This window comes from Microcebus murinus, chromosome 25 (assembly GCF_040939455.1).
Source record: "Microcebus murinus isolate Inina chromosome 25, M.murinus_Inina_mat1.0, whole genome shotgun sequence".
Classification (NCBI taxonomy): domain Eukaryota; kingdom Metazoa; phylum Chordata; class Mammalia; order Primates; family Cheirogaleidae; genus Microcebus; species Microcebus murinus.
Window position 1 is genome coordinate 11,197,500 of NC_134128.1, and position 23,224 is coordinate 11,220,723.

At 36.9% G+C, this 23,224-nt stretch overlaps 1 protein-coding gene across 3 annotated transcripts in view; it reads left to right on the forward strand.

Moving 5' to 3' along the window:
• Positions 1-986: 986 nt before the first annotated feature.
• The window catches only part of NSUN6 (NOP2/Sun RNA methyltransferase 6), a 62,696-nt gene continuing 40,458 nt past the window's right edge, over positions 987-23,224 (forward strand). For all 3 annotated transcript variants that reach the window (XM_075997607.1, XM_075997609.1, XM_075997608.1), the window contains exons 1-6: positions 987-1,496; positions 3,525-3,680; positions 7,332-7,411; positions 16,618-16,727; positions 17,996-18,149; positions 21,888-21,969. In XM_075997607.1, coding sequence (XP_075853722.1) covers positions 1,422-1,496; positions 3,525-3,680; positions 7,332-7,411; positions 16,618-16,727; positions 17,996-18,149; positions 21,888-21,969 — 657 coding nt within the window. In that variant the 5' untranslated portion in view covers positions 987-1,421. The remainder of the gene's footprint in view (positions 1,497-3,524; positions 3,681-7,331; positions 7,412-16,617; positions 16,728-17,995; positions 18,150-21,887; positions 21,970-23,224) is intronic.

Here is a 23,224-nt window from a genome sequence, read left to right on the forward strand (position 1 = left end):
TTAGTCTAGTTGATCAGTCTCCAGACTAGATAGGATTGATAGATTTCCCATTAGAAAGTTCTCTTCTTCCATACGGTACAAAAGGTCAATATGATGTCATTTGGCAAATATCTATTGAGAGAACACCCTCAATTTTTGGAGGCTGCAGTGTAAGACATTAAATGCATTAAATGCAAAAGAAATTTAATGTCGGTCCTATCGATGGGAAGAGTATGTTGGTAAGATTCTGATGAAGTTGTTTGATGTGTACAAAGAGGAGTCATAATATTCTGAGTTTCAAAACATTTAATGGGTCAAAATATTCTTAGATCTTTGCCTGTGGTCATTATTCAGTCAATGAGAATTAACATCTCTACTTAAGGGCTCAGTATGACCAGCCTTCTCACATTTGATGAAGATTCCAACAGATACCTCAAAGTGTCCATCTTGAACACATAAAGTCCTTTAGGGGCTCTGCTGCTTAGTGGCAGTCCTGGTGGCTTGTAAATTACCCATTTATAGAAGGGTTTTGAAGCTGATCCAGAGATCAAGTTCCTAACCATTGCAAATATATAGACTGACCAAGAATCTTGCTAAACTTTACTCGCAAGTTTAAAGCTATTTTCTTTCCCAGAATCTATGTGGTTTTTCCTTACTGAGGTAGGAAAGATATTTTCAAGATACGGGATTTAAGCTGGGCCACCTCCTATACTAGGTGGTCACCCAGCAGGACAGGAATTGGGCCCCTCCCCTTATTCAAGCAAACGATATCTTCCACGAACTAACACCATTTCTGGGCAACCAGAGCTCCCCACTCGGGAACCAGGCCTGTTTACTCACCCTGCCTGCCGCCCCTCCCTACTTAGGACCCTGCCAGACCGGGTGGGCGGAAGCGCAGCCCGCTGCGTTGCGAACCCCAGGGGGCGTGGCTAGGGGCGATTTGCGGCTGCGGATAGGGGGACCGGAAAGGGCGGGGGAACACCGCAGGCGCCGGAAGTGACGATAAGATAAACCGGAAGAGGCTTTCCACGCATAAGTTGGGGGCGCGGATTTGGAAATTAGGATATAAGACTGAAAGCGCCAGAGCCACTTCCAGCCTGGTCTCCAGGTCTGTGTCCGGTTCACCCCAGATTCAGCTACTAAGCTGCTTTTTTTTTTTCTGGTGTGGGGGTTTTGTTTGCCACCCGAGGGCACTGCCTCAATGATTTCCGTGACCATCCCGAGAGGACCAAAGACGCTTCTAATCTGGCTACGCTCGAGAAAGCGTGGACGTTTTCTGCACATCCAAATTTAACTCGGCGTGATCGGCACGATTTTCGTGGGCACCTAGTGGTCCCGGCGCTTTGGCAGTGGCTGTTTTTGTCAGGACGCTGCTCGCTATAATTGAGAAAGAGAAAAACCACCATTTTCCAGCATTTCTCTTGGAATATTAAACGAGAAAAATGTCTATTTTTCCTAAAATATCTTTGAGGCCCGAAGTTGAAAACTATCTTAAAGAGGGCTTTATGAACGAGGAGGTAGGTCAGATAAAGATGTTAGATGATATTTGCAAAAATTGAAATATGTACACACTCTAGAAAAATAAAAAAGGTCTAAAGGGAAATCTTTACAGCATGATCTGTTATTATTTATCCGAATGTAAAAATAGCAATCTTTTCTACAGGTATTAATGCTTACTTACTGAGATAAGAGGTGAATAAGGGCAGTGTTTTAACACTTGGGAAGGGGAAAGAAGGCACCGGGTGGTGGGGGGAACCTTATGTGCCTGTCCCTAGGTAGCACTGGAGAAGTTACAAGGATAAATGAGAAGAAAAAATACACCTGTATTCTCATAGTGCTTGCTCTGGCACTCAGGTGAAAAGGGTACTATAATTTATTGAGGGTCTCTTAAATCCAAACCGTTGTGCTAGGTGATTTGCAAACCTTTACATTGTAATCTTCACAGATTTTTTTTTTTTTTTCTGGTAGAGGTATGTTCCTATTTTAGTAGGTTAGAAAACTGAGGGTCCAAGAACTTAGGTAACTGACCCAAGTTGACACAACTGTCAAGCAACTACTGAAGTCTGAAGGCAAGGAGCTCAGGTATAATGAAAAAAGATACAGATTTTGAATCTCAATCAGTTGATTTGTATTCCAGTGCTTTTTAGTAAATTGCTTTCCATTGCTTGACCTTGATTTCCTCTTCTGTGAAAATTGAGAATGCTTTAAGGTACTTTACAAGGTTGTCTTAGGGTATTAAACATGAGTGAAAGCAACTGGCATCATTTTGGCATGTAAATCCTCAAAAACGTTAATTTTGTTTTACTTTAGGCAGTGCCTACCACAGAAGTCCTCAGTGAATGTTGATTGTCTTTGATTGCAAAGCCTGTGCTCTATTACCATGTTGCGTGTAAACAACTTTGTTTTTTGCAAATCCTAGGTTTTCTAGTCAAATTAAAGCCATTTAAACATTACTCATTTTTGAATGTTATTGAAACCATGACGTCTAGATTTGGTTTCTACATTTTATTTCCAAAGATTATGTTAAGATTAGACTGTATAGAAAGAGCAAATATATTCTCTTGATTTCAAGGGACTTAAAATATAAGGAACATATTAAGAGAAATAGGGACATTTGGCAATTTTTTTCCAGCAGTTTTTAAAATGTTGAACATTGTTTTATAACAGAAGATCCAGATATCTTTCTTTGACACCACCTCTGCCTTAAACCCATCAACTGTAATTTTACAAAAACACAAGCCATACCTTTGTAAACAAACAAAAAATTGATGAAGAGGAATATTCTAATAAAACTAAATTTCAAGAAAGTATGAATATTTTAAGACTGGTGGATTAGTAGACTGACAAGTGCTTTGTGAATATTTTGTGAAACAGGATATAGTCCAAAATGACAAAAAAAAAAGGGGGGGGGAGGGAGAAATACGTGCCTTAAAAAGCTTCAGTTAAGTCCAAGAGAACCTGGTGGTTTGAGTGTACCTTCATTACTGACAGGTATCTTTGCTACTCATTTTTTCTGGACAATAACTATTTGTTGCATTTAATAATACCATATTTAAAAAGCTGATGTCCTGGGGGATCTTTGGATGACAGTGAGTATATCAATGTTCTTTAAATATTGGTATCTTAAAAGGCCACTAACCAATTTGTTCTAGGATATGATGCTAGCAAATAACTAGCTCCACAGGAGTGCTGTAAGAGTTAATGCATTATAAATAAGTAGAATGAAATCCTGAATTTATGTGTAAAAATGTAGCTGATAATATTTTCAAAATGTTAATAATGCTTTAAAGTTGACTGTTTTTCTAAGCCCTTTAAGTGAGGCATTATATAGGTGTTTATTATATCATAATTAAACCCAAGAACCATGTGAAGTATTATTGTCCCCTTGGTGTCAGTAACACATAAACAGTACAGCAAAATGAAATGGAACTGAACAATTGCTGGAAAATGTTACATTAGATGGAACAGCTATAGAAGCATATTCTGCTGAATGTTTTTAATTCATATAATTAAATTTAAAGATTAATCTGTTTTTTTGTTTTTAGGTTGTATCTGCTTTGGGTGAACAAGAAGCAGAAAGGAAGTTTGAGACTCTGTTAAAGCACCTGTCACATCCTCCATCATTCACAACTGTCAGAGTGAATACAAATTTAACCTCAGTACAACATGTGAAAAATCTGTTACTTGATGAACTTCAGAAGGTTTGTGGAAACTTACATCATTTTGTACATGATTATATTTTTACTATATGTCATGTTGCTTCCCATTAAAATCCTATGAATTATATAATACTATTCCAATTTTACAGATAAAGAAATTGAGGATCATGAATGCTCAATTGTTTAAGGTTGTAGTAAGTGGTAAAGCTAGTACTTGAACCTAGCACTTCTAATTCAGAATTTATTCACTTTTAGTGACTAGGATAGTTCGTTAAGCCCCTCCGGGCCTCAGTTGCTTCATTATTAAAATATATGTGAAGAGGTCCAGTCTAACCCTAAAATTCTGTAAATTTGTAATAACCAGCATATAACAATCAGAAGGACAGATTGTGTGCTTCTGTACTTGAGATGAGCCTAGAGGTAGGGGGGTACATACTGAATACCTATGGGGTTATGCTTGTTTTGTTTTTGTTTTTTTGTTTTTTGAGACAGGGTCTTGCTCTGTTGCCCGGTCTAGAATGTGGTGGCATTGTCATAGTTCACTGCAACCTTTAACTCCTGCGCTCAAGTAGTTCTCCTGCCGCAACCTCCCTACAGGCGCATGCCACCACACTGGGCTAATTTTTCTATTTTTTGTAGAGATGAGTGTCTCCCACCTTCTTGCTCAGGCTGGTCTTAAATTCCTGGCCTCAAGCAGTCCTTCCACCTCCGCCTCTCAAGTTGCTAGAATTACAGACCTGAGCCACCACACCCAAGTGTTATGTTTTTAATTGACATAAAAATTGATGTTCCGTATTCTTTGGGGCTGCTTTAAAAAATAAATAAAAATAGATGTTGAAGTGCCTTATCTTTAATAAACCCAAGAAATTAGAATATAATGAATCTATTTTAAAAATAAAACACCATACATTTTTTATTCAACCAATGAAATAGTTTTGGCATAATATTCCTCTTATAAGTGAAAACAATATTATAAAGTGGCATTTTATGAATTCTAAGCAGAAAAATATTTGAGTTATCTTTTTTAATATTGTCTTTTTTGCTTTCAAAAGCTTTGCATTTCTGGCAATAGACACACCAAAAGCCCTGGCTTAAGCATTATATGAGGTATCCATGTAATAAAAACATTTGTACCCCTTAATATTTTGAAATAAAAAATTAAACTTTGCATTTTGTGTTTCATACACTGTACACTGAAATTTGCCTCCACAGAAATTAAGATGGAGGAAAACAGATGCCTGGAGGGGGGTTCCTCTTAAATTGTATATTGTAGTTATTAAATCTTAAATAACTGTAGTGGATGTTAGCAGACCTACCTTTTTGTATATTAAAAGTATTTCCACTTTTTTGTATATTAAAAGCAAGAGGCAAATATGATTAAAGGGCTTCCATTGGTATATTACAGATGGTATTTAGATATTTAGAAAATTTCAGAAAATTATCACTGGCATTGATTTATCACTTTTTATTTACTCTGACTATATTTATGGGCTCTTTGTCATGCACTCCTTAAAGAACAGTTCTATAAATATCAAGTTGTGAGTAGATGACCATGTTATAAAGAAAAATTAATCTCATTTTTACTTATGGATGGTGATAATCTTTTTTAAGAATAATGACATTAAGCATAAAATATAAGCAGTTGGTCTAAGCAACTAAAATGATTACTTCTACATAGCTGTGCATATGTTTTCAGCTAGTAGAAACTGTTCTGAGGCCCATTGAGGGTGTCCATAACTTAGGCAGATCTAGACTGTTTTTCTTTTTAAAATTTTTATGTTTGAGAGGGTCTTGCTATGTCACCCAGGCTGGAGCGCACGGGCACAATCCTATTAATTCACTGTAGCCTTGAATTCCTGGGCTCAAGTGATCCTCTAGCCTTGGCCCCCCAAAGTGCTGGATTAAAGGTGTGAGCTGCCATGACTGGCCCAGATTGTTTTCTTTACTAGCAAATTACTCCTAGAACCTGGATATTCTAGTATCCTAGTCTGATGTGTATACAAGATCTTACGGGCTGGATTTAGGAAAGGGCAAACAGCATCACCATGGGATTTGAGTCCCATAGTGATTAAAGGTTAATATTGGACAGGGAAGCTTGGGTCACTATATACGAAACTGATGGTAGATCAATACCTGATGCTAGCAAGAAAGGGGACTTAGAGGGGGCTTTGGACCATGAATTTCCTTTCTCCTTTTATGTTCTAAAGCTCACATTTGTCCTAAAGAGAGGTACTGAATAGTATCATATAAAAGTAAGTGCTTTGTCCCCAAATTTCTCTGGACAACCTATTAAAACTTAATAATTTAAAGTTTCATTGGCTGGTGAGAATATGAAGAAATGAACCTCCATACATTGCAAGTGGGAATGTAAAGCAAATAGCACTTATAAAATAACACAAAACAAAATTGACAATTCATTATCTGTTTTTGGAAAGATCTATTTCCTATGGTTGATACTGTAAGGTCATCAAAACAATGAGACAGGGAGGGAGGGATAGAGAAGAGAGAGGTGTTTGATAGAATGAGGAGTTTACCCTTTATATTGCTTGATAGCTATCTGTTGGATGTGATTACAGTCTGAAATATCCTTTGGGCGAAGCAGAAGTCCAAAGAGCTGGTGACTTGGTGGAAAGGTAGTTAAATTTCTGAAAATGTGGACAATTACCTTCTCATTCCTTATCAACTTAGGAGTAAATACATAGATTTTAAAAGTTTTTTTCTAGACTCTTATCAACTTAGAAGTAAATAGGTAGATTTTAGGATTTTTTTCTAGGTAGTATATGAATATTATAGGGTAGTGCAAATATGAATTATCACTGCTTTTTTATGTAGTTTGTACAAATGAGTGAGTTGGTAGACTCTAGCCTATTGGGCACAGACTTGTACTCAAATATGTGCGTGTTACCCTCTGACACAGTACATAGGCCCTGTCATCCAATCTACTGTGCAGCTGCTCTTTATTCTGCTGCATGGAGTGCCCAGTTGTCTTTTGCCTGCAACAGTGGCACACTGGGACATATTTAACAACCCACTTTTGGGAAAAATAACCCTGATTTGTGGTGTTTGCTGATTTCCATGATGTAAATACTTCCACTCGGTGGTACTGTGGTAGCTACCAGTCTGACCATGGAGTTGGGAAGAGATGCATACAGTGGCTCTCCTGAGCCTGTGTGAGCTGGCTTCAGCCCCTCTACCACTGGCCCTGCACCTGTTTTCAGCATGACAACCAAGTACAATAGAGGATACTGACAATCCTGAACCTCTACTGTAAACATTTATTTCCCTCACCAAAACTGACATGGCATCCAGTGTTCATAGTGTATATAAATAGTATTTAGTAATCTAAATCTTTAATGTCCTATTGAGAAGCTTTTCTTAAATGAATACTACATGTAATTCTATATTGGCTATGTTTTCAAAGTAAGTCACTTAAGGTAAACATAGTTTGTGTTTATAATACTAAACAATAAGTGAAATTGAGTCTTCTAAAGAAGTCAGGATACTTCAGAATTAAATTATAGAGAAAACATAGTTGTTTTGAGGTCTTTTTGATTTTTATAATATTGTATGGAATACAGTGGAGCTGCCCCAAAGCTACCAGAGCTGCTTGCTGTGGTAGATGATACTGAAAAGTTCCATAAATTGAAATTTATCAGATGTTTACTTATAATTATCTTTGTTTATTTTTAACAGCAGTTTAATGGATTAAGTGTTCCCATTCTTCAACATCCAGACCTTCAGGATGTCTTACTTATTCCTGTTATTGGACCTAGGTTTGTAACTATTTCATTTCCAAATTATATTCTAAATGAAAATTTGTCACAAGGATCTTTTTTACTGTTTAGTGATAATGCTAAGTTTCTACATTGTTAGCAACTTTAGATAAACAGGAATTCAGAAATTTATAAATGCAGACTCCATACTCTGTCATGGAAAACACTATAATAGAATACTGGGAGTTGCCTAGGTATCTTGAAAATAATGAACTTTAAGTCCATTTAATGCAGTGATCATTTTTTTTAACTTTCTGAGAAGCTTTATTTCATTTGTTTACTTGTATCTCTCATGAGATTGTAGTGCTACATTAAAACTTTGAGCTGCAAGAAAAATATAAAGCAATGTATTTACTGCCTTCATAGCTGATGTGTTTGTAAAATTTTATTCATAATTCAACAATTATATAAAGTTCCAATATGTCATTTATCTGCTACTCATTTATGTATTTGAAAGGCATATGTTTAAAAATTGAAAAATAGGCTCAGGGTTGATCTGGGACCCACAGCTCACTGTTGACCAATTGCAGATGGATATATGTGATCCAGACATACAAGAGGTTATTCCCCAGGGAATAGCTCGCCTGGTGGACTGGATAAAAGCCACTGTAGGGTCTGTTTACTGAGAACAGGAACTGCCCAACTCCCTAAATGCTAAGTGAAGCACTCCAGGTGAAGCAGCTGATATGCTTCGTGTGCAAGCCATGTGGGACTGGCTTTATGATGACTAAAACATTCACCTGCTGAATATGCCAGTTACCTGGATCATGGTATATGCTGTAGTAAGGGGTGCCCCTTCTGCATGGGCACGCCATATGATGTTACTCCTGCAAAATTGAACAGTAGTTCAAGAAGCCTCAGCAAATTTGCTGTCTCAGTGTCCCCTCGTGAGTCTTATAAAACATTATGCTTACAAAATGCTTATAAAACATTAGGGCAGTTAACAAGAGAGTGGTGACAGATACAGGGGAGAGTCGAAGGACACATCCCAGGAAGGTGGAAATTCTTAAATGGTTATTAAAAATTAAGGTGAATAAAAAAATTAGGATGAAACTTAAAAAAAAAAAAGTCATGGCACTGGTCCTAGCAGGATAGAAATCTTTAGATGGTTGTTAAGAAATGAAATAGATGAAAGGAAAAATAAAAAAAAAATAGGCTTTCATATAATGGGAGTTCTCTTCCCCAGGAGCATTTTAAAATCCCTAATTATGGTATAAAAATTTCTTAAACTACTAAGTTAAAATATAAAAATGCTTTTTTTTAAAGCTAGTTAAAATATTAAAAAAGTTAAAATATAAAAATCTTTTTTTGTTGTTAAAGCTTTAAAGTAGTTTAGTGGTTAACAGTAGAGCAATGGGTTAATAAATTATGGTTTATGCAATAGAATATTGTGTGGCCTTTAAGAGAAGATATTCATGATCAGTTTTTAAGTATCCAAAGCAAAGTACTGAACTTAGGTTAATTACTTTTTTTACAATTAAAAAATACAACTACGCATTCATGTATATTTATTTGTATATAGAAAAAAGTCTGGAAGCTATAACATACCCAATTCTTAATAGGGTTTAATTCTGAGGAGGTTGGATTGGGAGTAAAAAGTAAAAAGAGATTTTTATCTGTAACATTTCTGTTTTATTTTTGCCATAAGAATGTAGTATTCTTGCAATTAAGGAAAAGCCAGGCATAGTGGCTCACACCTTGTAACCCCAGCACCTCGGAAGGCCAAGGTGGGAGGATTGATTGCTTGAGGCCAAGGGTTTGAGACCAGCAGGGGTCACATAGTGAGACCTCATCTTTCTTTATTTAAAAACTAGCCGGTGTGTTGGCATGTACCTGTAGTTCTAGCTACTGAGGAGGCTGAGACAGGAGGATTACTTGAGCTCAGCAATTTGAGACTGCAGTGAGCTGTGATTGCACCATTGGCTGATGGAGGGAGACCCTATCTCTAAATGGAAAAAAAAATTCATTTTGTAGGCTTCTCATTCTATTTTTTAAGATGAAATTCACATACAGTGGAATGTAGAGATCTCAGATGTACACTTTGAATTTTGCCAAATATGTACAACTGTGTAGCCAAAACCCACCCTAGTCAAGATAGACCATTTCCAGTACCCCAGAAAATTCTCTGGTACTCAAGTCAGCTATCCTACCAGGAATGATTTCTAACATCTCTTAGTTTTGAACCAATCAGCTACTACAGTAGATCACTCTCACAGATCTTTTCAAGTTACACTCCTTTTGAGGATGTAAAATTATAGTTGCTTAAGTTCAAAATTTGACCATTTCTTACTCTATTAAATATCCTTTCCTTATTCTTTAGTTTTTAAAAAAAGGATAGAGTTTAATTAGGTTTTTCTTCTTTATAAAAGTAATACAAACTTATAAAAATTAGAATTGTACATAAACACAAAAGTAATCATTCATCATATTGCCCATCCCACTTCCCAGTGGTTTCTGTGAGCATTGAATTTGAATTCATCTAGACAGTCTCTGCGCTTACACCTACCTACATGAATGCATGTGTGTAGTCACATACTCATTTTTAGAAAATTATTAGAAAACATTTTAATCTGCAGTTTGCTTTTGTGTTCATTTAAGAATATATTGGGGAGGGCGGGAGGATATGTGTGGGATAAAAACGTACCTATTGGGTAGCATGAACACGGTTCTGGTGATGTGCACACGAAAGGAGTCGACTTAAGCATTATGCAAGGTATCCGTGTAATGAAAACACTTTACCCCTTTAATTAATATTTGAAATAAAAAAACAAAAAAGCCCCCAAATATTCATTGAGTGCCTACCATATGCAGACAATGTTCTATAACATAGTAACATTGAAAAAAAATATATATTGTGGATATCTTTCCATGATTATGTACAGTGCTATTTCATTCTTATTAATAGCTGCCTAAATATATTTTATCGAACTCAATTTTAATTTTTCAGTCCTCTGTTGATAGACATTTAGTTTTTTCCTATTTTTCATTATTACCAAAAGTATTGAAATATATATTTATGGACTTGAGTAAGCATGTCTGTGGACTAAATTGGCATGGCATAGAATTACTGGTTCAAAGGTCTATGCTTGTTTTAGTTTGAGACATATTACTGGAGTACCCTTTACAAAGTTATACCAGTTAATGTTTCAACAGTGTATGAAAGGTGATTCATTCTTGACAGTACTGGCCATTTTAGCTTTTAAAATACTTAGGTGATTTTACTTTATTTTCTATACTTCTTTTACCTGACTCTAGTAATCCTTTCATCTTGTTCTTTGTAGTGATCTAGGCTACTCATCTTAGAACATTATTGATCTCTAAAACACAAATGGTGAGTTATTGCAGGACAGCATTTAAAATGACTTAGGACTGTAAATTCACATATCTGCCTTTCATTTCTAAAAGGAACAAGTCAATTCCTTATTTTAAACTCCTCACTCTCAATAAATATCTTTGACTTTCCATTGTGAGAAATGAGGAAGTTCTTACACTCAAATATTCCCTGAAACTTCCACCAGCTATTTTTATTTACTGTGTTAGTTTTTTCACATTGTCATTCTTTAAGTACAGTTCAGATGAATACAGTGCTTGCTTTGAGTCCTTATGGCACTCTTTGTTCTTCAATTAATGTTGATTAATCTCTGTTAGCATAGTCATTTAGCAGGTCTCCAGCACTCCCTGCCCTTCCCCAAAGTATGTCTCTTATGTACTATATTCACTTTCTTGCTTGAGAATGACTGCCTGTTACCTTTGTATTTATACAACAACTTGGCTGAATACAGTAGTTTCACACCACATAATATTTTCCTCAGTACTTTGTAGACATTGTTTTTAAACCTTATGGCATCAAATGTTACAGTGAAGAAATCTGAGGCCCACCAAAATTTTTATCCCCCTTGTAATAGTACCTTACTTTCCACTTGAAGATCTGTGGAATTCTCAGTCACTGAATATGAGAAAAATGGCCAGAGTATGGCTTCATTTTTAATGAAAGTGTAACTTTTTAGTTAAAAATCTCCCATTATTTCTTTGAATATTTTTCTCTTACATTTTCTGTATTCCTTATGATAAGGATACCAATACTTTTTATTTCAGTGGATTTTGGAGGTACAAGGGGTTTTTCATTACATGGATGTATTGCAGGCGTCCTCAAACTACGGCCCACGGACCACATGCCACCCGCCTAGGACATTTATTTGGCCCGCTGGGTGTTTTTGCCACTGCTGCCTGTCCTGCTTAGCAGCCAACTCGTCCCGGGCCCACAGTGTGCACTCTCCAAAGGTCTGAGGGATGGTGAACTGGCCCCCTGTTTAAAAAGTTTGAGGACCCCTGTTGTGTTGTATAGTGGCGGAGTCTGGGCATTTAGCATGCCTATCACCCAAATAGTGTACATTGTACCCAATAGGTAATTTTCATCTCCCACCCTCCTTCTGAGTCTCCAATAGCCATTATACCATTCTGTATGACCATGCGTACCCACAGCTTAGCTCCCACTTATAAGTGAAAACATGCAGTATTTGGTTTTCCATTCCTGAGTTATTTCACTTAGGATAATGGCTTCCAGTTCCATCCACATTGCTGCAGAAGACATTATTTCATTCATTCTCATGGCTCAGTAGTACTCCATGGTATATTTATATGTACCACATTTTCTTTATACACTCATCCATCGGTTGATGGGCACTTAGGTTGATTCCATATCTTTGCAATTGTGAATTGTGCTGTGATAAACATAACAGTGCAGGTGTCTTTTTGATACGATGACCTTTCCTTTGCATAAATACCGAGTAGTATAATTGCTGGTTGCAATGGTAGATCTACTTTTAGTTCTTTGAGAAATCTCCATACTGTTTTTCATAAAGTTTGTACTAATTTACATTCCCACCAGTAGTGTATAAGTGTTTCCTTTTTTACTTCATACCAGCATCTATTGTTTTTTTGCCTTTTAATAATGGCTATTCTGACTGGGATAAGGTGGTAGCTCATTGTGGTTTTAATTTGTACTTCCCTGATGATTAATGATGTTGAGCATTTTTTCATGTGTTTTTGGCCATCTGTATATCATTTTTGCAAACTCTCTTCATGTCCTTTGCTCACTTTTTAGTGGTGTTTTTCCTTTTCTTTTCCTTCTCTTTTCTTTTTTCCTTTCCTTCTTTCTTTTCCCCCCTTCCTTTCCCCCCTTCCTTTCCCCCCTTCCTTTCCCCCCTTCCTTTCCCCCCTTCCTTTCCCTTCCCCCCTTCCTTTCCCTTCCCCCATCCTTTCCCTTCCCCCCATCCTTTCCCTTCCCCCCATCCTTTCCCTTCCCCCCTTCCTTTCCCTTCCCCCCTTCCTTTCCCTTCCCCCCTTCCTTTCCTTTCCCCCCTTCCTTTCCCCCCTTCCTTTCCCCCCTTCCTTTCTCCTTTCGATTTCCCTTTCCTTTTCCCTTTCCTTTCCCACAGGGTTTCACTCTTTTGCCTGGGCTAGAGTGCAGTGTTATCATAAAAGCTCACTGCAACTTCAAACTCCTGGGCTCAAGCAATTTTCCTGCCTCAACCTCCCCAATAGCATGCACCATCATGCTTGGCTAATTTTTATTTTTTTAAGTTTTTGAATTTTTTGTAGAGACTGAATCTTGTAGTGTTGCCCAGGCTGGTCTTGAACTCCTGGTCTCAAGAGATCCTCCCCACCTCAGCCTCCCAAAGTGCTGGGATTACAGGGGTGAGCTACTGTGCCCAGCTTGAGTTAATTTTTGTATATTGTGAGAGGGATCCAGCTTCATTCTTCTGCCCTTGGCTGTTCTATTTTCTTAGCACCGTTTATTGAATGATGTGTCCTTTCCCCAGTATATGTTTTGTATACTTTGTCAAAGATTGATTGTAGGTATATGGCTTTATTTCTGGGTTCTCTATTCTATTCCATTAATCTGTGAGGACAGTAGTACATGGTATGTTGCATTTCTGTGGCACATATTTTTCTCTGTCAAGGGTTCCCAAGACAGCCCTTGGGTTTAGTGATTAACTAGACAGGACTTAACATATAGTTATATTCATGACTAAGATTATTACCTGAAAGCATACAAAGGAAAAATCAGCACAAGGAAAAGATATATGGGGCTAAGTCTGGAGGAAACCAGGTGCAAGCTTCTAAGAGTCCTCAGTGGGGTCACACAGGACGTGCCTAATTTCTCTAGCCACTAACTGTGACAGATTGTCTATCAAGAAAGCTCATTAGAGACTCATTGCTTAAGTTTTTATTGGGCTGATTGCATAGGCACGATCTGCCTAGAATGTACCAAAATTCTGGACTCCCAAAAGGAAAGCAGGTGTTCAGAATAAACCACATTCCTTGAATAAACAATTTAGGAACAGTGAGCCAATCTTATTGTTAGAGAAGTTTTATATCACTATTGGGAACTGCTTCCCATTCAAGTTTTCAGACGCCAGCCATGACCCAACCTCTCAAGCAGGCCTTTCTAAGAACAGCAGTCTCAAGCCTGTATCCAGCAGTCAGTACAAGTACAGTTAGGAAGTGGTTGTGTCTTGCCTTAGGGTCTAAGCTCGAGGAAAAAAATTCTGAGAATATACAACTATAGTTCCATATCTCATAAAGGTTTGGAATCTAAATCCATATAACCCAAATTGTCTTAGAACCTGCAAACTGGGAAAATAACATAACAATTTGGTCCTTAGCCAATTCCAGAGATGTTTGGTAAAACCAAACAAGTCTACTTCAGAGTGTCACACATTCGATCCAAGACACAGGCTTTTCTCATTAAAAGCTGCACTAGTAAACCACTGTGAGTGAGAATCAGTATATATAATAAACTGCAGGATTAGATTTCTCCCAAAACTTTAACAAATAGAGCTTTCTAGCAGAAACTATAAAATCAGTCTTCTTAAAATGATTAAAAACAAAAGAATAAATCTAAAACATGAAAGACCCTAAGGGTAAATAAAAGGTAGAATTTTATTTCTATAAATAAAAAGTCATTAATATTAAAAGCTCATCCAATGAGGTTAAACTGTAGATTAGACCCCACTGATGAGAGATCTATTGAACTAGGAGATGATGCTTAGGAAATTATCTAGAATGCAGCAGAGAGAAAGTAAAAATATGGAAGTGAAATTAAATTATGGAAAATAAAATGGAAAGGCACTTTATATTTCTAAGGAGTCTCAGATATGGAGAATAGAAATAATGGTAGAAAGGCAATAGTCAAAAATGTAATGGGTAAGAATTTTCCAGAACTGAGAAAAGATTGAAGTATGTCTGTAGCCAAAAGTGAAAATAAATTCACGTGTAGATACTTGAATGAAACTGCAAAACACTAAATATGTAAAGATCTGAAAGCAACCAAAGGTAGAAGGCAGGAAGCTATTTCAGTAACTGAGTGAAGAGAGGATATATCTGAGGTCGGGATGGGCCCACAAGGTGTGTCAGAGCAGAAACAGCATGATCACGGTACCTCAGTGAATGGCAATGCTTAGGTTTAAGATGATGCTGAGCATCTTAGTCTTCTGAGACTGAGTGATTTATAAAGAACAGAAATGTATTTCTTACAGTGTTGGAGGATGGAAAGTCCAAGATTGAGGCATCCATCAGCATCTGGTCAGGGTTCTCTTGGTGCATCCTCACATGGCTGAGGGGAGGAGGGTGAGAGAGAGGAAACCCTCTCCTGCAAGCCCTTTTCATAGTGGCATTAATCCATTCATGAGGGCCAAGCCTTTTGACCTAAACACCTCCCATAAGGCCCCACCTCCCAATACTGTTACGTTGAGAATTAAGTTTCCAACCTATTAATTTTGGGGGACACGTTTAGCCATAGCCCTGAGGCTTCCAGTTTGGTTTATCTGGGCAGATGACACCTTCTTCAAGATTGGAAGCCTTAGGTTGAAAAAACTAGAGATTGTGTCAAGGACTTGAGGAGTGGATGAGAGGAAAATAACATTGTTTATGTATTTTTTTTTTTTTTTTTGACAGAGTCTCGTTCTGTCACCTGTGGCATCAACCTAGCTCACAGCAACTCAAAGTCCTGGGCTCAAGCAAAGTCCTGGGCTGAGGCAGGAGAATTAGCTGGGATTACAGGCACACACCACCATGCCCAGCTAATTTTTCTATTTTTAGTAGAGTTAGGGTCTTGCTCTTGCTCAGGCTGGTCTCGAACTCCTGACCTCAAGCGATCCTCCCACCTGAGTCTCCCAGAGTGCTAGGATTACAGGGATGAGCCACTGTGTCCAGCCCATTATTTATGCCTTACTGAGTTTGAAATAACTAAAACATCTATATATATAGCTTTCTGCAGGTAATTAGAAATGTCAATTCAGAGTCTAGAAAGGCTGAACATGAGAATTCGTAAGTGATTATTGAAGTCCTGAAATTGCCAAGGAATAGAATGCAAAGTGAGTAGAGACGGTGGCATGTTTTGGAACTTGAGGGAATGAGCCTCTTGAAGAAATAGAGAATGAGCAATGAGAATGTTTGGGACCAGGAGGGAACTGAGAATTTAGTGAGATTTGATTATTTCAAGATCATAGAAAGAAGATGAGACATATTTCATTCTCCCAGCAATGAGTTGTGACAAAACATGAAATGCCAACCAGGGAAGATCATTAGAGACTCAGTGCTCAGGATTTTCGTTCATGGCTGATAATATTGGCACCCTTGGTCTTTGGCAAAGTCTTCCTTGAGTGTTAGAAGTTGATACCCAGGTTTTCGTGGTCTTAGAAATGAATGAGATGAAAGAAGTTGGAAGAGGCTCAAAAAGGTGGGGCAGCAAAGGAAGAAAAAAAGATTTATCTTCATTTGCATATATTTAGTTTTAAATATTCATAGTTTACCATGCAACAATTTCCTGCTTTAGAAATGTTTTTGTAATTCTTTGTGTATTTTTCTATTCTAGTCTTTAAGGACAGGGAAATCTATTTTTTTCTAATGCTATAATGGAAACGGTAATGCTTGTTAAATGATTAAGCAGATTCTAGTGCCACTTTATTGCCTTCCACCAGATGGACCTCTTTCAATTTTTTTCCTTTTTTCAAGTACCCGTCTTTTTTTTTTCTTAAACTATTTTCTTTATATTTATCCCTCTTTTTTCAGCTTTCTCTTTCTCATTTATTCAGAATAGTCAAGATTAAAGAGGTTATTTAGAGTTTAGATTGAAACACTGAAAGAGTTGACTGGCATTAGAGGTATATTATTGTTAAGTATCTCTTGTCTTACATCCCTAGGAAGAATATAACAAAACAACAGTGCGAAGTTATTGTTGGAGCCCAGTGTGGCAATGCAGTATTAAGAGGAGCCCATGTTTATGTTCCAGGAATTATGTCAGCTTCCAAATGTAAGTATAATATTTAGGTTTCTCTTTAAAGATTCTCTAAAATTTATGTATATTATCAAATGGAAAATTTTTTAAATTATTGTTAAGATGTATTTCAAACTTACTTTTGTCAGATGTTTTCCCAGCTTTGCATTTAGGCCTTTATCTGATAAGGACTAACAAATCAGGCATCCACATAAAGTTTCCTGCCAGTTTTATTTTGTTTGCTACTGTTGTCAGGTAATAGGCCAAATTTATAATAGGTTAGGTTTTAAAATATTTTTTCCTTAAGTGGAATATAATGTGCTATTAATACCACTGGGATTTGTTACAGAAAATAATTTAATCCAATGCCTAAAAAACTAGACTTTTTTTTTTTTTTTTTTCTTGAGACAGAGTCTCACTCTGTTGCCCAGGCTAGAGTGCTGTGGTGTCACCCTAGCTCACAGCAACCTCAAACTCCTGGGCTCAAGCGATCCTCCTGCCTCAGCCTCCCGAGGAGCGGGGACTACAGGCGTGTGCCACCGTGCCTGGATAATTTTTTCTATTTTTGGTAGAGACAGGGTCTTGCTGTTGCTCAGGCTGGTCTGGAACTCATGACCTCAAGCAATCCTCTCACCTCCCAGAGTGCTGGGATCACAGGCGTGAGCCACACATCCGGCCCAAAAACTAGATTTAGTCAGCCATATAAATCAGCTTCCATATACTGTATAGTGTAAAGGTTTTCTAAGTCTGTACATACATATACCTGTATATGTATGCATATATATGAATGAATATATGTGTTTATCACTAAAGTATATGTCTTAATTATGCTATACAGCAAAATGGCAAAGAAATACCAATACCAAGATTTAAGAGATTTTATTTAGGGTACATTTCTGAAGAATCCTTTTGAAGGAAATTTAAAAATTTAGGGATTGAGCTGAGATATGAAGACTTATATGAAGTCTTTTAAGGAATATTAGGCTTGGGGAAAATAATTTATATAGAAGATACCCTTCCATCTCTGCTCAGCTAAAGGTTTCCAATTGAGGTAGAATATTTTGAAGAATATTCTCTTTGTTTTCACTGAAAAAAAATTCTTCAATTAGATTTATTGGTAGGTAATATTTAAAAGTAAAAAGTCAGATTTCTACTAAGGATTATATTGAGTTAATGAACCAGTTTGAACTGCTTCATGCCCACTATTGATGCTTCTAGAGATCCCTAGTCTAGCTTAAAGAATTTTTACTATTCTTCTGCCAAAGTATATAGATCAGTGTGATCTGATTCTTTTCTTTCTATAGTTATGAAATCTGGCGATGTTATTTCTGTCTACTCTGATATTAAAGGAAAATGTAAGAAAGGGGCCAAAGAATTTGATGGAACAAAAGTATTTCTTGGAAATGGAATTTCTGAACTAAGCCGCAAAGAAATCTTCAGTGGGTTACCTGAACTGAAGTAAGTCATCAAGTGTTATGTGGAAAATAAGCATCCTCTTTGTGGTTCAAAGAAAATTAAAAACAATGTAAAAATGCATTCAGTTGCATTTTGAGGTTTTTGTTTGTTTGTTTGTTTGTTTTTTTGGTATAAGTTCAACTGGAAAAAAATTTTATTCAACTCATATTTCTATGATTTTTTGAAAAAGTTCATTTAGGTCAAAAAGGGTAAATGGTCAGATTAAAGAGCCCAGGCAAATAGCCAGTCACACTGTAATTGTCAAATAATTGTCCTTTTGCATTTTAAATATTTATTTGAAATTTTTTGCATTTTTGAAGAAAAGTGCTTATCTCCATAGAGAATGAATTAGATGACCTACACAAAACTTTTTTAACATTCTGATTTTGTTAAAAGTTAATGATTTTAATATAAATTAAAAATGATTTAATATAAATTTATAATTTAGTATAAATTAAAAGCTCCAAATCATTTCTTGTTGCTCTAAATAAATTTAAGTTGGTGGAAAAGCCAGGCTCTTATTTTACTTAGTTTTTTCAGCCTGTTTTAGTGGTTCTGTGAACAGCTCCATTACTGCAAAGTTGACAGATGACGTAGGCATCCTGAAAGCTGTGAATTTATCCATCTAGAATTGGACTATATCATTGGTTCTTGGGACAGTTTTTTATGTTGCAGCAATTTGGGTTTATAGTTGTAATTCATTCTTCTGAAAAAACTGATGATTGGATTCCCTAAATCTAGATGCAGTACTTTCCAAATGGCCAAGAACAAGGTTTTATCCTCCTCAGAAGGCTTTATGAAAAAATTATGCATATATCTGCTGTGTTTCTCTTTGGATCTATAATAGGAAATTGATATTTTGACTGCCTCTTTTAGTTCAGTATTAACAGGATACTCTTTATTTTCATTTGATCTGGTGGTTGCAGTTATTGGGCCAAATAATGTTTTCTGGACAATGTTCTGAATAATTTTTAGTTGGTAGGAGTTAGGAGACAAAGATCTTTCAAAATACACCTTTTTTCTTTTTTTTCTTTTTTTTCTTTGGAGACAAGGTCTCATTTTGTTGCCTGGGCTTGAGTGCAGTTGCATGATCATAGCTCACTGTAATCTCAAACTCCTAGCCTCAAGCAATCTCCTGCCTCAGCCTCCAGAGTAGCTGTGTACAGATGTGCCTCACCATGGCTGGCTAATTTTTGTTTTTTATAGAAATGGGGTCCCATTATGTTGCCCAGGCTGATCTCATACTCCTGGGCTCAAGCAATCTTCCCACCTCAGTCTCCCAAAGTGCTACAATTACAAGTTTGAGCCATTGCTCTAGGCCCCCTTTTCCTCATTTACATTCTCTCTTCTCTTCTTTCTTTTCAAGACAGAGTCTCATTCTGTCACCTTGGGTATGGTGCAATGACAACATCATAGCTAACTGCAACCTCAAACTCTTCAGCCCAAGGGATCCTCTTGCCTCAGCCTCCTGAATAGCTTTAACTACAGAAGTACACCACAATGCCCAGCTAATTTTTCTATTTTTAGTAGAAATAGGGTCTTTCTCTTGCTCAGGCTGGTCTCAAACTCCTGAGCTCAAGCAATCCTTCTGCCTCGGCCTCCCAGAGTGCTATGATTATAGGTGTGAGTCACCACACCTGGTCCTCATTTATGTTCTTTAAAAAGTTTAGAACCAGCTCTGTTAGTGGTCCATTTGTTTTTAGTCAGTCAGTTTGGATCCTTTGATTTGAATTCCAGGTGGGTTGAATCATTCATAGACTCATGGAGGTACATTAATTTACAGACTGTTTTATCATACGTGATTTTGTACTTTGCATTATTATATGGAGATACATGGCTACAAAAATATTTTTAAAAGACGTGTGTAATGTCATACCTGAACAATAATTGGCTTAAAGTATTCTTTGTCATGTTATTTTAAGTTAAATACTATGTAGAGGGGCTTGGTTGTGCTGGTAGGAATGACCAGAAGGGGATTGTCAGAGGGGACCAGAACTTAAAGCACCAGGTAGCAACCTGGTTAGGAAGGCAGGCATGTAAATTTTAAAGTTTCAGTATTTTTCAGAGGACTGGAATCCTGCAAGTCAGAAAGTCGTTTAAATTATGAAGGAGTGACCAGGTCATAGAATTTAAGATGTTCAATAATGGGTGTATCCAGTCACTGGGTGCTGAAAGAAAAGAAAAATAATAATGGGTCTAGACTCTGGGTGGGAGGTCAGGTATTGATCAAGGTAAGAGCACCAAGTCTTTCAACAAAGGAAGTAAATATATAGTGGTTCGATTTGATCCAGACTGAAGCAGGGACTGAGTTTTACTAAAAGTGCAGATTCAGTGGTTTCAGGTGGTAAACAAATGAGTGAGGCAGTTAAAGGGGGGATGGGAAGAGGAAGAAAAGAGTCACCATTTAGTGCATGCTGAAGGCTGTTTAAGGGGAGTTCATAGTCAGGCCAGTGCAGTGACAGTCACAGATACCTACAGAAGTTACTTCGCTCTAAAGGCCAGCATAAACTTACCCTAGCAAATTCAAGCAGGTACAGACTGTCCATGTAGATGCTTCTCTTCCAAGATCAATTCATAAGCTAGTTCATAACCTATGTGAATTGTCTACCATACTATTCCTGAGAACTTATCTTTGTTCTCCCTACTTGGACTCTCTTCTTTGCTTGCACCCTTATACTTCATTTAGATCCTGATTTTTATCCTTGCCTTTATGATTAGACTAGTTTTTCTGTGCCTTTCTAATCCCTAGAACACTGGCTTTGATTTCTACTTTTTCTTGCTCCCTCTGGTTTGGCATGATACACCAGGCCGTGTTTAGCTTTCTCTGAGTGTCTGTGAGCTCCCCTTTGATTGTCTCTGACAACCTCTCAGATTGCAATGTTTGTCTTTATGAATCACTGCCTGCTATGCCTTCCTGCTTTTGATCAGCTCCACTGCCACACATAAAATGGGGCAGAGATGGAAAAGGTCATCCTTGAGGTGTGTCAGTACTGGACAATTATTCTATAAAGAGATGAGAGGAAAGCTGTATAGTGTGTTTGTTACTGCTCAGCATCCGCATGATTCTAAATATTCTTTTATTTTTCATAAAAGTACCTAGCAACGTGCCTTCAAGGTGAATCATTCACAAAATGTTTGCTTAATGGAAGGGCTAATAACATTGATCATAAATCTGTTACTAGAAATATTAGAATGAATGAAGAATTGGGTGTTGTTTGCTTTTTAATTTACCCAAATCTCTAAAGAAACTCATTTGTCTGGGATGCCAAAATGGGGAGGATTGCTTGAGCTCAGGAGTTTCAGACTAGCCTGAATAAGAGCAAGACCCCATCTCTACTAAAAATAGCTTGTAGTCCCAGCTCCTTGGGAAGCTGAGGCAGGAGGATCCTTTGAGCCCAGGAGTGTGAGGTTGAGCTATGATGATGCCACTGCACTCTATGCAGGGTGACAGAGTGACAGACCCTCAAGGAAAAAACGAAACAAAGAAAAAGAAACTCATTTGTGCTTAAGTGAAAAATTTGTGTAACTTTATCCTTTTTAGTTTTGATAATCTACTTAACTGCAAGTAAAAATTCAAAAAACAATTCATAGGACTAAATATTTTGGTGTTAAATAAAAGAGGTTTTAAAAAGATAGCGTCTTATATTTGACTTGCTACTTGAGTGTGTTCACAGAAACATATAATGGTTTGTATAGATTATGTAATTTACACAAACTAATGTAAGATTTCCAATTTTTCAGAGGTATAGGCATAAGAATGACAGAGCCAGTATATCTCAGCCCATCATTTGACAATGTACTGCCCAGTTACTTATTTTTACAGGTAAGTATCTACAAAAGTGAAATACTTAGTGACATTGAAACATACATGAGTGAATTATTTGAAATCTGGGGATTTTTTTAAACTTCTATTACCATATTTTTTGTGTCTATTTACATATATTCTGATCTACCTTTAAGCAGTAAGAAAAACTTTATAAGCACTCTTTTCATTTTTTCAGTTGATTTTTAAATTACTTTTTGTATCCTACCTTGCCCAAAGATGATTTAATAACTTATTAAAATAACTGCTTTCCATCTCAGAATATTAATCCCTAAATAATACATGCATTTGATATATATATATATGTATGTCCCATTTGTAACTTTGAGTAAGATTCAAGTAGTTTACTAGTATCAGATCCTTGCTAGGTGGTTATCAATTGCTGTGATATAATTTGTTTTGCCTTGTCTAGTTTATTAATCACTTCCATGTACATTAACTCATTTGATATAACCTGCTGGTTAGGTGGTGGTATTATATTATTATTCCCGATGTAAGGTGAAGATACTGAAGACCAGATGACCAAATCTGTTAGGGTTCTTGGCCAAGGTCACAATGCTGGTCATTGCTGGTACCTGAACTCAAACCCACATCCAGATGCCATGTGCCTTCTTCTCTGCCCAGTATTTAACCAAAAGACATTTTATGAAGTCAGAGAGTATTTCTGAATCATCTCTGAAAAACAGGTGTGTATTGTCATATAATTGCACATTAGGGATGATGTAATCTGCATTAGGATATATAATCTAATACATAGTAGCTTATGAATCATTTTGGGGGTTTGTTTGCTTAATTTTAGTTTTTTTCCTTGTTTGTTATATAGTTCCAAACAGTTTTGATCATTTGATGACATTGCCTTGAATCATTGCTAGTGATACCTGCACACCTCCCTCACATTAGTTAACAACTAATGCAATATTATTTTTCTCTTTGCTTTGTAAAGGGCCAGGTAACTCCTCATCCCATAATTTAGTTTTGACTTTGGAAAAGAGAGAGGGAGCTAATACTGTGAAATTGTTTTCTAAACACGTTTTGCTACCTATAGCTGCACCCTCAACTTGAAAATCAGCTTAATGATGACTTTATGAAATATAAATTGTGAGTCATTTTGTGATTCATACTATCCAAACAGTACCATAGAGCCATATTCTTTGTCACCTAATAGTAAGGGATATGAGACTCTGCTCCTGGAGTAAAGCTTTTGTGTCTGAGGATGAAGTGTGACCTTTTGTCATTTCTCTAGTGGAAGCTGTTT